The sequence below is a fragment of the Trachinotus anak genome, unplaced genomic scaffold (assembly GCF_046630095.1).
Source record: "Trachinotus anak isolate AG129_WGS33_773 ecotype Australia unplaced genomic scaffold, CSIRO_AGI_Tana_v1 ptg000020l, whole genome shotgun sequence".
NCBI lineage: Eukaryota > Metazoa > Chordata > Actinopteri > Carangiformes > Carangidae > Trachinotus > Trachinotus anak.
In genome coordinates this window covers 8,015,164-8,028,955 of record NW_027273871.1, presented here as the reverse complement: position 1 = coordinate 8,028,955, position 13,792 = coordinate 8,015,164, and the positions used below count along the sequence as shown (strand labels likewise).

Genomic DNA, 13,792 nt, shown 5'->3' with positions numbered 1-13,792 from the left:
GTTTGTTAATGTTGAAAACAACATTAACAAACCACTCCATTAACGACTTCCGTCTGGCCAACGATCTGAATGAGTTCTACTGCCGCTTTGAAAGACAGTGGGACAAGCCTGACACTAACCTCCACATCAGAGCCACATCAGAACCCCCCTCCTCCTCCCCTACCAAAGGAACATCTCTCTCTATCCTGGAGAGAGATGTCAACAGGCTTTTTAAGAAGCAGAACCCCCGCAAAGCAGCCGGTTCTGACTCTGTCTCTCCATTATCCCTGAAGCACTGTGCTGATCAGCTGTCTCCAGTGTTCACGGACATCTTCAACACCTCACTGGAGACCTGCCACGTGCCAGCCTGCTTCAAATCCTCCACCATCATCCCTGTCCCCAAAAAACCAAGGCCCACAGGTCTAAATGACTACAGACCCATTGCCCTGACCTCTGTGGTCATGAAATCATTTGAGCGCCTTGTCCTGTCCCATCTCAAATCCATCACTGACCCACTCCTGGACCCCCTGCAGTTCGCCTACAGAGCCAACAGGTCTGTAGATGACGCCGTCAACATGGCTCTCCACTTCATCCTCCAGCACCTGGACTCCTCAGGGACCTATGCCAGGATCCTGTTTGTGGACTTCAGCTCTGCCTTCAACACCATCATCCCGGCTCTGCTACAGGACAAGCTCTCCCAGCTGAGCGTGCCTGACTCCACCTGCAGGTGGATCACCGACTTCCTGTCTGACAGGAGGCAGCACGTGAAGCTAGGAAAGCATGTGTCTGACTCCTGGACCATCAGCACTGGATCCCCACAAGGCTGCGTTCTTTCTCCTCTGCTCTTCTCCCTGTACACCAACACCTGCACCTCCAGCCATCAGTCTGTCAAGCTCCTGAAGTTTGCAGACGACACCACTCTCATTGGACTCATCTCTGATGGCGATGAGTCTGCCTACAGGTGGGAGACTGACCGTCTGGTGACCTGGTGCAGGCAGAACAACCGAGAGCTAAACGCTCTGAAGACAGTGGAAATGATAGTGGACTTCAGGAAGAGCCCAGCCCCACCCACCCCCATCTCCCTGTGTGACTCCCCCGTGGCTACCGCGGAGCATTTTTGCTTCTTGGGAACCACCATCACACAGGATCTCAAATGGGAGCTAAACATCAGCTCCCTCATCAAAAAAGCTCAGCAGAGGATGTATTTCCTGAGGCAATTGAAGAGGTTCAACCTGCCAAGGACTATGATGGTGAACTTCTACACCTCCATCATTGAGTCCATCCTCACCTCCTCCATCACCATCTGGTATGCTGCTGCCATGGAGAGGGACAATAACAGACTGCAGCGTATCATCCACTCTGCTGAGAAGGTGATTGGCTGCAATCTTCCGTCCCTCCAGGACCTGTACACCTCAAGGACTCTGAGGCGTGCAGGGAAGATTGTAGCTGACTCCTCCCACCCTGGACACAAACTCTTTGAGACACTCCCCTCTGGCAGGAGGCTGCGGTCCTTCAGGACCAAAACCTCTCGCCACAAAAATAGCTTCTTCCCATCTGCTATTAGCCTTATCAACAAGGCTAGAGAGCCCCACTGTTGCTGATCAATTGCACCAATCACCAGAAAAAATTCCTTGTATGTGAAAACATACTTGGCAATAAAACTGATTCTGACCTCTGTGTTCTGCAGACACTACAGCCTGCAGCAGCTGTTGGACCCTCTGACGATCACCTGGGAGCGTCTGGACTACCGTCTAAGCTGGCACCTGTGGGGCGTCCTGCAGGCGCTGCACTACAGCCACCTGAGCGCCTCGCGGCAGGGACTCCTCCACACCAGCTACGCTGCACAGCTGGAGAGCACCGGCCTCTGGCACATGGCCATCTTCATCCTGCTGCACATCCCAGACCACATGTACGTCCAATCTCATCTTCTTTAGTTACACACACTTTAGCTGTTTTAGCTTTAGCAGTTTTCTAATCGTGAATAATCAACACAAATCAGACTCAGAAGTTGAAAGAGACTTTGTGTCCAGAGCTGCATCAGTTTTTTCAGAACTGAACACAAAACAAAGGAGATTAACTGGTATTTTTCTCACGGTGTCTTCAGTCAGCGGGAGCGAGCAGTGAGGGAGATGTTGACCCTCCACTGCCCCCTGCAGGAGACGGACGAGTCAGTCCGGAGGGAGCGCTTCCTGACTGAGAGGCTGCTGATCCCAGAACAGTGGATTCACGAGGCCAAGGCCACCCGAGCCCGACGAGACGCCGATAGACACCAGGAGGCTCTGCACCTGTACCAGGCCGGATACTGGAGCCAGTGTCACCGTCTCCTGATCCAACATCTGGCTTCAGGTAGATCCTTGTCTCGCTTCAACACACAGATGCTAAACATTAAAATAAGCAGCCACCTACATAGTAAATATGAGTATATTAGTAAAGGTCAAGTATTGAACTACTTTAGGGAGTTTTAAAGTTATTACATGTAGTTTCTCACTTTTAAACACTCACTTGTAAAAGTTTTGACTGTTCCTGCCGCAGACTGCATCATCAACGACAATCACGACTACCTGCTGGAGTTCCTAGAGGGGCTGGCGATCCCTGAACACAGCACCACCATCCAGGACTGGGACACTGCAGGGAGGGTGTACCTGGACTACATCAGGGTCATAAAGACTCTGCAGGATATCCAGCAGGTACTGACACTGAGTGTTTCTTTGAATGCTTGGCCACTGAGACTTTCAGAGGACCATCACTTTGTATGTGAAATCTTAACTAATAACTGAAGCTCTCAGATAAATGTAGTGAAGAAGTGGAATAAATACATGTGTCTGCTGCTCGATGTGAAGTGATGACAAGGATGTTTGTGTTGACGTTTGTGATTTCGCTGACAGATGGAAAACGCTGGTTACGAGTTGGAGCGTCTCTACACCGATGTGACGTCTCTCTGCAGCAGAATTGAACTTCTGCCCTGCAGCACCGCCAGAGACCGCCTCGCCCAATCAGGTAAGAGCTTCTTAACCAGCAACACGACACTGATGTCCAGAAGACTCTGCAGCATTTCCCTCCTACTGAACAGAACAGCAGCTGGGTTCACGACCATATTTGTCCTGATCAAACGGACGTGAAACATTTTTTTTAGATTCAGTGTTTTTGAGGATGTCAGCATCTCTGCTAGTGACTCATAAACATCATCAACCTGCTTAAAAAGATGCTTCTCCCACCTGCAGAACTCCATTCAGAATCCTCCTGTTTTTAAGTTTCCTTCAGTATCACGGTGATCCAGTGTCATGATTCACTGCAGACAGGAGCTGATCACAGCTGATTCAGCTGCTGTTAATGAGACAGTTTGACTGAATGGAAACAAATACAGGCTTAAAAAAAACAGGGCACAAGTTGAAGCTCACAGTGTAGTTCACTGACTCCAGGGCAACAGCATACTTATTCTTTTATCTACCCAAAAGCATCATGGGAGCTGTAGTTCCAAAGCTTGGAGGATCCAAACAAATCCTCTGCAGTTAGTTCCACAACACTGTTTATTTTCCACCTGACACCAGAGACACGAGGCTGCAGGTGTGTGAAGTAACATAAGTGTGTAAGAAAATGTGTTTATTTCTGAGAGATAGGAAGGTGAAGGGGCAGGTGAGCAGCTGCTCTCAGAGGAGGTAGGTGTTTTTGGAGACAGGGAATCTGCTGAGTCAGCCTGAGTTCAGAGTCTGGATTCAGATTTTCTTCCTCAGAGATGGAAGAACAAGCTGTCGTTCATCTGCAGGTCGTAGTGAAAGAAAAGGCTCTCACAGCTGAGTTCAGGACGGTGAGTGACGTGTGAGTGTCCGCTCTCCAGGTGAGCTCACACCTGCAGCAGCTGTCGTCTACACAGAACTTCACACTGAGTCCCAGCTCAGAGTTTCTGTCTCTGCTTCACTCTCGCCGCTCTCATTGCGCTGTGTTCAGTGAACAGCTGTAAACAGCCTCTGTCCTGAACCTGCTCTGCAGCATCAGGTGACACAAACACATCACATCAATGACCATGTGTGGAAACGTGAAACTTAAAGGTGATGAAGTGTAGATGTTGTTTCTGCTGAAAACAAGTGAACTAAAGAATCAGAGCAGGTTTAACAGGTGAAATCAGCTGTTGTGCTTTGGTGAGACTGAAAATCTGCAGACACTTCCATGACACAGAACCGTCACTCTGACCTAACCAACCCCCGCCCCTCCTACCTCCACGCAGAAATGGCGAAGCGCGTGGCCAACATCCTGCGTGTGGTGCTGAGCCTGCAGCAGGGCGACGTGGCGTCTGACTCCCTCAGCATCCCGCTCGCCCAGCTGGCACCACACATCACCCGCCTGCCGATGCCGGAGGACTACACGCTGGAGGAGCTGCGAGGCCTAACGCAGTCGTACCTGCGACAGCTCATCGTCAGCCAATGAGAACACGGAGCAGGAGCAGGATGGCAGACATGTTTTACATCACTGAAGGCGTGAAAAGTTCTGACATCACACATCCAGATGCAGAAAGTTTTCCAAAAACAAAAAGAAGCAAAAAAACTTTAGTTTCTGAATTTGAGAAGTTGAACCTGGACGACATCTGTTGAGCTTCAACGTATCATTCCTCACCGTGTGTGTGTGTGTGTGTGTGTGTGTGTGTGTGTGTGTGTGTGTGTGTGTGTGTGTGTGAGTCTGTGTGTTGATCCAGGGGAGTGTTCAAAAAGATGATCAACATTAAACAGTAAACAACACAAAATGACTCCAGAGACCAGACCAGTGAGGATCTGTTTTCACTTTTCAGTTCCTCTGCTTTAGAGCAGTGGTTCCCAAACTGGGGTCGGGGGCCCCCAAAAACGTCGCATGGGGTCCCAAGATTAAAGTTGGTTTCACTAAAACATCTTTTTTTCAGACTGTTTTTTGAATTGGATTAATTGACCTAAAAAAATATTTAAGAAAAATAAGGGGGGGGGGGTGTTTGACTAAAACTACTAAGACATTGTTTTGTTTTAAGGGTTCACGAGCCACAAAGATTCTGAATCACTGACATTCAGACATTGAATCCACTTATTCTGCTACGGCCTGGATTCTACTGGTTTCTATTTCTGGTTGGTACGAAAATCTTTCAGCAGAGTCTTGAAACGTGATTAATCTGTGTTCATCTGTTTATTATTTTCCTGATTGGTGACATGTTTAATCTATAAATGTTAGAGACATGGATTCTCAGAACCTGCAGTGATGAGTTTAAGATATTCAGATGTTCAGTTCACTGTTGTGTATATAAACACACAGAAGCTGAAAACAGAGAATATCGAATAACCGAAATGATTCATGGATTATCTCTTATTAATTTTCAGTCGATTGACTAATCGTTGCAGCTCGTCGTGTTCTCGTGTAAAGATAATGTAACTGACAAATTTAATCTGTTTAATTATTGTCAAGATAATTCGCTCAGGATCAATATGAAACCAAATGTGAAGAAAATTAAAAGTCGTTCTAGTATCCAGGATTCAGTTCATGTATTTTAAAAAGCAGATGACGGTGACTGTGATGGGTTACACAGCTCAGTCAAGTTTCAAGAGTCTCATTTTATTTTCACTCCAAGCAGAAACTAATAAAAACCAACAGACGCCTGCAGCAGGTAAAAGCTGTCCAACAAAGATGTGAAGTATCTAAAATGTAAAGATGCTGGTTTGGCTATTTTTCTTTTTAAATGATCGGTTTATTTCTAGGTGTTGAGGAAAATGTGGAGGTTGGATTAAAATTAGATTCACACTCATTTTTCTGTTAATGTTGTTCATTATTTTTGAAATGTTCCCCAAAAACATCTCCCCAACAACTGACTGCTCGTTACATTTTCACTCAAAGATCTGGTTTTAGTATTAGTCAGTAAAAACAGCTGTTAGCTTAGCATCTGTTCATCTGTCAATATGTGAATAAAGATGATCTATGTTAATATTAAAGAGCAGCGATGTTGTACAAACGGGTTCGACGTGCACAAAGACGACTCAGAGGAAAACTCCAAGTGTAAAATGCCGAATGGTCTATTTTTGTAGATTTGTTTTTCTGTTGGTTTGAATGTAAAACGAACGCGTGTGTAACCAGAGATGAACGACAACAAACAAACAAGTGTTTGTTTGTTTTTTTGTTTTTCTTTTATTTTAGTAGCGCTTCATCACAAATTGGTCATCAAATTTTCTAAAGTGAAGCATTTCCTTCCAAACGAGCCACCACTGATGTAATTATATAAATATTGTATATTTTTGGAAAATCAAACAGGTCGTTTTTATCCTCCACCTTTAATTCTTAATAAATTGGATGCAAAGTGCTTTGGAATGAAACCCTTCACTTATTGATCAGTTGATTGATGGTTGTGCTTTTTGTTTTGCTTGTCAAGAATGTTTCGGTTTTGTTTTTTCAAAGTTAAATCACTTTTACTGTTTCCACATGATGTCTGTTTTTTCTCCTGTTGAACACAAACTGTGTGTATGTACTTTACATGGGTGGATACTGCTTTGTGTGTGTGTGCGAGCATGTTTACTGATGATTTTGTTGATAATATTTTTTAATAAAGTGAAGTAGAAATAAACAGATGTTCTTTTATTTTTTCTGCATCTCAGGGTTTATTTTCCACATGTAATATAAGTATGACGCTTAAGTCCACGGTCGAGATCTTCACGAATCCGACCCAAGAGTCAGTCCGTTGAACTACACAGTTCATTGTTTTTCACTATTGTCTAGTTGTGTTTTATCCTTTAGTTTGTGTTATATTTTATTTTCAGATGTTTTGATTTGAGAAGATGCTGTTGAAGTACTGAAATGAACCAGATCAGATGAGGATGTGTCCGGCAGCTGTGATCTTGTTAGACGACCAGTGGTGCCTGAAATAACTGCTCACACTTTGTATATCTATTAATAATATCTGGTGCTGCAACTAGTTTCTAATCTGCCATCGGTCTAATTTCTGGCGTCACAGTTCATCAGATGCACAAAAGGGACTTTGTGTTGAGTTTGGTTCCTCTGATCCCATAGTTCCTGAAACTTTCAGACCAGGAACTATGACTAAATCTACAACTCCCAGCAGGATCACCAAAACACCTGCAAATACCAACTCGGTTGAGACCAGTCAGAGCGGGTTAGCAGCCACAAGTGGCTCTTTATTTATTAAGAACAAAGCAAATTTCAAAGCAGTGGGATATCACACCTATCCCAAAGTAGACACAACCAACAAGCATTTCAGATAAAACAAAGACACACCCTAACAAAGCAGATCCTGATTGGAAAATAACATTTAAAAATATAAAAGGAAATAATAAAACACTGAAAGGTGAGTGGACTCTGCGCACTGACCTCGCTACTTTTACAGCCTCTTAATCTCTCTTATTTTATTTCCTTGTATTTTTACTTCTGCCCAGAGTGGCAGCCTCTCTTTAAAATCATCCTCCAGCATGAAGCCAAAGGCCTCGGCCAGATGTCTAGACGTCACAAAGAACATCTGCGGCTGATCGTTGAACTCAGCCACCAGGTGGGTGTTTGTCTTATTGGATTTTAGGGTTCTCGTGATCTTGATCCTCGCATTCAGGACAGGAGCACTTTCAGCCTGCACAAAGACAGATTGACACTCATAGTCAAGGTTTGGGACATGTGGAACAAAAAGAATTTAAGTGATTAGTTCAGTGGAGACATCGAGGACAAGCCAAGAGTGCTGCAAGATGTACAGCACTCATGAACTGTACTAGTAAAGTTTCATGACAGAAAAAAATGTTTAGGGTGACATTTACATTAAATCAATTTTATATCTTACACAAATGAAATTAGCTATGGAGCTATGATTGTTGACATAATATCTGTCTCATCTCATCCGTCTCACACCTGAATCTGCAGGAAAACATGGATCAAACAGACTTGGAGCAGTGCTGTGGTTTAAAAAAGTAGGAATCACAGTATTTAACAGCTTATAAAGTGAGCAGAGACAAACATTGAATATCTACAACTTAATGTTTTATCATATAGTTTTTATGAAGGCAGCTTTTATTGCTTTTATAGATGAATACATTGTCAGTCTACTAACAAACTGAACAAATAATACTTGAGACTTTAGACTTGAGAGGAAAATCAAACAATCAGACATCATCCCTGAAAGTAGGAGCTACCTTGGGAACGTTGGTGGATCCAGCTGGATTCAGGGATAAACTTGGCTCCTCTGTCTTTTTCTTTTTGGGCTTCACTGCTCCTGCAGCATCGACCTGAACAAACCACCACGAGATGAGATTGGGTCACGTAACTAAATGCAAAAACTGTTCTTTTGAGCTATGAACATGCAGATGAAAACTACACAGATATAATCAGACACCCTGTTCTTCCCTCTGATATTCCGACTGTGCTGAATATTTCGAGGAAGCAGGTCCCCCTGAGTTTACTCTGCGAAGCTGCACTGGATCCTCTCATCAGTGCTGTTTACCTCACACAGCCACAAGTGTGATTCCACCTCTTCTTCCTTTTGACTATTTCTGCGTCAACAGATTGTGTCGATTTACAGGTTAATCATTTTATTGGGGGGTGGGGGTCTAGTAAACTTTAACATTCAAAAACAGACTCATACTGTACATTGCTGCTGCAGCTCTTTTCACCCTCTGCAATGCTGCATTTCCGCTGCTCTCTCTTTCAGCCCCCCCCTTCTGAAAAGCCCACTTTGCTTTCTATTGTGATTGTGATTGGTCAGTTGCTTAGACCGTGTGTCAGAATAGTCACGCTCCATAGCCAGTGGCTTTTAGAGCAGCTGTAAACACTATTGTAGCCACGATAACAATGGCATCGGTTCTTCTGAACCTACTCGAGGCCGAGTCTGACACTGAAAGTCAGGAAGAACAAGTCGATGGACCCAGAGTGGTACGTTTCTGTTGTGTGTCTCTTATTTTTCAGAGGTGATGTTAGAACTGTAGGCAGCCCTTATGTGACTGTATTCCATAGTGACGTAGATAAGTTACGGAAGCCTGGAATACAAACGAGGCATTCCAGGACCAGTGTTTTCTGTAGAGAAAAACTAGCTGAACTTTTACACAAAAGTATAATAAGTAATCTGAGAAATTCTGTTTATCAACCAACATCTTTCACAAACCTTAACCTAAGAGCTGTTGTTGTCTAAACCACAGACAGGACTCTGGATGTGAACCTGGTCTCTGGTCTCTAAACAGTCCTGCACTTTGTATGCTGCCCCCACCCCCCACCCCCACCCCACCGCCATTTGTCCGGGGTTGGACTTACTGCACCATCACATTAAAGCTTGCTGTCTTGTCATAACCTATAGATAAAAGAAAACATTTCTCACAGTCCTCTTTTTCTGATTTGTGCACTGAGCAGGATTCGGCGCCACACTCCCAGCTGCGGCTTTTGTGCCAAGGTCACTGCTGCTGCTCTGATTCCCGGGGGGTTGGTTCTTCTGGATACAAAAGGAGAGCATTAAAAACCCATCAAAGCAGCATTAGCAAAATGTGGAATATTCTTGATTAACCTAACATGAGTTTTCTGCTCTTACCCCGACAGGTTGGCTGCTCTTCTGAAGATCTTTAAAAGAAAAAATCATCACTGCTTAAGGTTTTAAGGTAAAACTGAAAACAATTTTTAACATTTTGAATTTCCGTGGATCTCAAACATGATTGTCTTGATGGCTAATTACTGACATATTTAATGTGTTGATATTGCAGATTAATGGCTTTTCACCAGCTTCACTCTCTACATTTCTGCTTGAAACCATCATTGTGAGAACATTTTGGCTGCTCCTCACAACTTCAAAGGACTGTTTTTATTGTTAGAATTAGGTTGAGGTTAAGATTTGATCTAAGGGTCATTCTGTCAGTGAGCGTCCTCATAGCTGATGAAAGGCAAGAATGTGTGTGTGTAAGTGCACGTGTTAACCTACCAGCTGCAGGTCCTTGTTTCTTGACCCCTGATCCTGAAGTACCTTCAGTTTTCACCTTCTTACCTGAAAAACACATTTAAAAAGTTAAACTTGTGTCTAAGTGTGTGTGTAAGTGTGTGTGTGTGTGTGTGTGTGTGTGTGTGTGTGTGTGTGTGTGTGTGTGTGCATGTGTTGACCTACCAGCTGTAGGTCCTTGTGTCTTGACCACCAACCCCAAGTCACCTATAAGTTTGACTTTCTTACCTGAAAAACACATTTAAAAAGTTAAACTTGTGTGTGTGTGTGTGTGTGTGTGTGTGTGTCTGTGTGTGTGTGTGTGTGTGTGTGTAAGTGCATGTGTTGACCTACCAGCTGCAGTTTGTTTCTTGACCCCTGACCCTGAAGTACCTTCAGTTTTCACCTTCTTACCTGAAAAAGACATTTAAAAGTCAAATAAAAAATGTCTGAGCTTGTTTGTTGTCTTTTCTGTGTTTAAACGTCTCTTAATAGACGCTGCCTGACAGATGTCTAAATAAAACACTCCTACCAGAGGTGGGGTTTAACCCAGGGGAGTGATCTGGCGGCCTCTCTGGACTGTGCAAAAGTTTTAGGCACTGAAAGTAATGTGAGGGTGTTTCCTTCACTGAACTTCATCCAAACTGCAGTGAAGAGTAAAAACCTAAATCAGATCAGTATCTGCTGTGACCCCCATGTGTCTTTAAACCTGAACCGATCCTCCTCCAGGTTCTTCAGGTAGGTTGTTCCAGTATCTTGGAGAACCTGCCTCAGTTCTTCTGTCTCTTCATGAGATCCTAGACTGACTCCATGGGGCTGAGATCAGGACCCTGTGGGGGCCAGACCATCTGCTGCAGAACTCCTTGTTCTGCTGGTCTCTGAAGATAGTTCTTTATGACTCAGGCTGTGTGTTTGGACTCATTGTCCTGCTGCAGAATGAATCTGGACCAATCTGATGCCTCCTGATGGGACTGATGATGATGATGATGATGATGAAGAAGAATTTAAATATCCAAAGTGCCTAAAACTTCTGCACAGTCCTGTATGTGAGTATTTCATATTGTTCAGATCACTTTGTAAAGATTTGGCTTGACTTTGACTTTAAGTGTGAGTCAAAGTTGGTCAAAGATTCACTCCCGTCTCTGTGAACTTACAGTTGTTCATTTTCTGGCGTTTGTTCTTCAGTTTGTCCACAAAGGGCCGCAACGGGTCCTGGACTTTACAGTCCATCCTTGGTATCCGTTCCATCTCTTTCTTTATCACAGCGATGGATTTTTCTGCTCCATAGTACTGGATGATTATCTGGGACATTTCTTCTCTGGCCTTGCTGGATTTTACACCTGTAGGGATTTTGTCCAAACTGAACAGCAACTTGTTGTATTCTGCCTCTCTCAGCTCCTCCAGGATGGAGGTCAGGGCTGTCTTCCACTTACTTTCTAAATTCTTCAAAGACATCTGTGACACACAAACAAAGGGGAAGAAGTTTGCAATGAAGAACAGAAACCTGAAGGCACTGATGACAAAAAGGGGAAAACATACCATCAAACGTCACATTGGAGGCTTGACCCAGACATAAAGTCAAAGAGTTTTAGAGTTTAAAAAACAGGTGTGGAAACATTTTATTCAAAGACATGGAATGAATCCATTCATAAAACCAGGATACGATTGATGATTCATCATCATTTGCAGGACAACCCATTATAAAACATTAAGATCATCTTTAAGCTGTTTCTAACCAAATTTTTACTTTTATCAACTAACTACACCTTATTGTGAGTTGATCAATAATAATAATAATAATAATAATACTTTATTAAAGGAACAGCCTGCCTATAGAACACATACTACACACATAGAAACAAAACATCCTTCAGTGACGGGCTGCTGCAGCCGCAGTGTGTGAAGGAGAGATACCAGCCTTCCTGTCGGACTGTGCATCAAACACTGCACTCACTAAACCACACACACCAAGAACTAACTCACCACGTGCAATATCTCTTATATGCTGCTATTTTGTAATTTTGTGCAGTTTTTCTTTCTTGTTATCTTATCTCAGCAGTATGCTCTGCTGCACAGGACAAACATCCAGCATAAGAGTTAACAGTGGGCACCGTCGACACAGGAAAAAAAAAATCCAGAACAACCTGATCTCCTGTCTGTCTCTGCCGTTTCTTTGTTTCAAACTCAAGCTTATTAAGTAATTAATGTGTTTAAATATCAGCAATATAGCAGATTAATCAATACTCACTTTGTTGTCTTCAACCACAGACGAGAGGGTTGTTCAGGTTAGTGGCAGATACCAATGTAAATAATGTCTCACCCACCTGTGCTCCACCCTGGTTATCTAACAGAAATGCTATAATAGGAATATGGAGACAGAATTTTCATTAGTAAATATTTAAGCTTGTCCAAATTTGACAGTTAATCCTCAAAGCATCGGTCTCAAACACTATTCTCCCGCCACCACACGCCAGTGAACAATGGTCTAGCCCCTATTTCCTGCCTGAAGTTGAGACAGTGAATCGAGCGGGTACTTTCACTTTCATGTCACGAGAAACTTTCATGCTGTGCTGTCAGTTTTGTGCAGCCCAACAGAATTAGCCTCTATCAGTAGTAGACTGGAAAAAGGATTTAGATGTTTTTACTCAAGTAAAATAACATAAATAATCTGTCACAGGTACTACACTTAAAATTTTAGTCAAGTTTATACACTCAGTGGCCACTTTATTAGGTACACCTGTTCAACTGCTCCCTAATGCAAATATCTAATCAACCAATCACATGGCAGCAACTCAGTGCATTTAGGCATGTACACACGGTCCAGACGACCTGCTGAAGTTCAAACCAAGTATTGGAAACGGGGGGAAAGGTGATTTAAGTGACTGTGAACGTGGCATGATTGTTAGTGCCAGACAGGCTGGTCTGAGTATTTCAGAAACTGCTGATCTACTGGGATTTTCCCGCTCAGCCATCTCTAGGGTTTACAGAGAATGGTCTGAAAAAGAGAAAATATCCAGTGAGTAGTTCTCTGGGAGAAAATATCTTATTGATGCCAGAGGTCAGAGAAGAATGGCCAGACTGCTTCGAACTGATAGGAAGGCAACAGTAACTCAAATAACCACTCGTTACAACCAAAGTTTGCAGAAGAGCATCTCTGAAAGCACAAGACGTTGAACCTTGAAGCAGATGTTCTACAGCAGCAGAAGTCCACACCGGGGGCCCCTCCTGTCAGCTAAGAACAGGAACCTGAGGCTACAGTTCACACGGGCTGTAATGTTGGGGGGATATTTTCTTGGCACACTTTGGGCTCCTTAGTGCCAACTGAGCATTGTTTAAACACCACAGCCTACCTGAGTATTGTTGCTGACCATGTCCATCCCTTTATGACCACAGTGAACCATCTTCTGATGCTGCTTCCAGCAGGATAACGCACCATGTCACAAAGCTCACATCATCTCAAACTGGTTCCTTGAACATGACGATGAGTTCACTGAACTCAAATGGTCTCCACAGTCACTAGATCTCAGTCCAATAGAGAAGCTTTGGGATGTGGTGGAACAGGAGATTCACATCATGGATGTGCAGCAGAAAAAATCTGCAGCAACTGTGTGATGCTGTCATGTCAATATGGACCAAAATCTCTGAGGAATGATTCCAGCACCTTGTTGAATCTATGCCACGAAGAATTAAGGCAGTTCTGAAGGCAAAAGGGGTCCAACCTGGTACTAGCAAGGTGTACCTAATAAAGTGGCTGGTGAGCATACATGTTAGTAATAAAATGCATCAGAAGTAAAAGTACATCTAATGCAGAATGGCCCCATATTCTAAAAGTCTAGAGATGACATGATGTCAGTGGTTGTGACCAACTTGTTGGATGTGGGAGAAATGTGCAGGTCGAAGGACCTGAACCACTTAGACAAGGAC

General features: G+C 43.6%; 2 protein-coding genes across 5 annotated transcripts in view; one reads left to right on the top strand and one right to left on the bottom strand.

Moving 5' to 3' along the window:
• The window catches only part of nup98 (nucleoporin 98 and 96 precursor), a 30,107-nt gene extending 23,563 nt beyond the window's left edge, over positions 1-6,544 (top strand). For all 3 annotated transcript variants that reach the window (XM_071505853.1, XM_071505852.1, XM_071505851.1), the window contains exons 31-35: positions 1,667-1,888; positions 2,084-2,325; positions 2,512-2,666; positions 2,865-2,976; positions 4,202-6,544. In XM_071505853.1, the coding sequence (XP_071361954.1) occupies positions 1,667-1,888; positions 2,084-2,325; positions 2,512-2,666; positions 2,865-2,976; positions 4,202-4,401 (931 nt within the window). In that variant the 3' untranslated portion in view covers positions 4,402-6,544. The remainder of the gene's footprint in view (positions 1-1,666; positions 1,889-2,083; positions 2,326-2,511; positions 2,667-2,864; positions 2,977-4,201) is intronic.
• Positions 6,545-7,081: 537 nt separating this feature from the next.
• Positions 7,082-12,373, bottom strand: LOC139637279 (uncharacterized). Of its 2 annotated transcripts, none has more exons than XM_071505856.1 (9): positions 12,117-12,373; positions 11,023-11,323; positions 10,223-10,282; positions 10,055-10,117; positions 9,875-9,937; positions 9,491-9,519; positions 9,284-9,391; positions 8,109-8,201; positions 7,082-7,555 (listed from the first exon to the last, which is right to left on the bottom strand). In XM_071505856.1, exons 2-9 carry the CDS (start codon positions 11,321-11,323, stop codon positions 7,316-7,318), a joined length of 957 nt encoding a protein of 318 aa, XP_071361957.1. In that variant the 5' UTR covers positions 12,117-12,373; the 3' UTR covers positions 7,082-7,315. The 2 variants fall into 2 exon arrangements, with proteins under 2 accessions (XP_071361957.1, XP_071361956.1); XM_071505855.1 differs by having other exon boundaries at positions 9,284-9,394; positions 12,117-12,371.
• Positions 12,374-13,792: the final 1,419 nt, after the last annotated feature.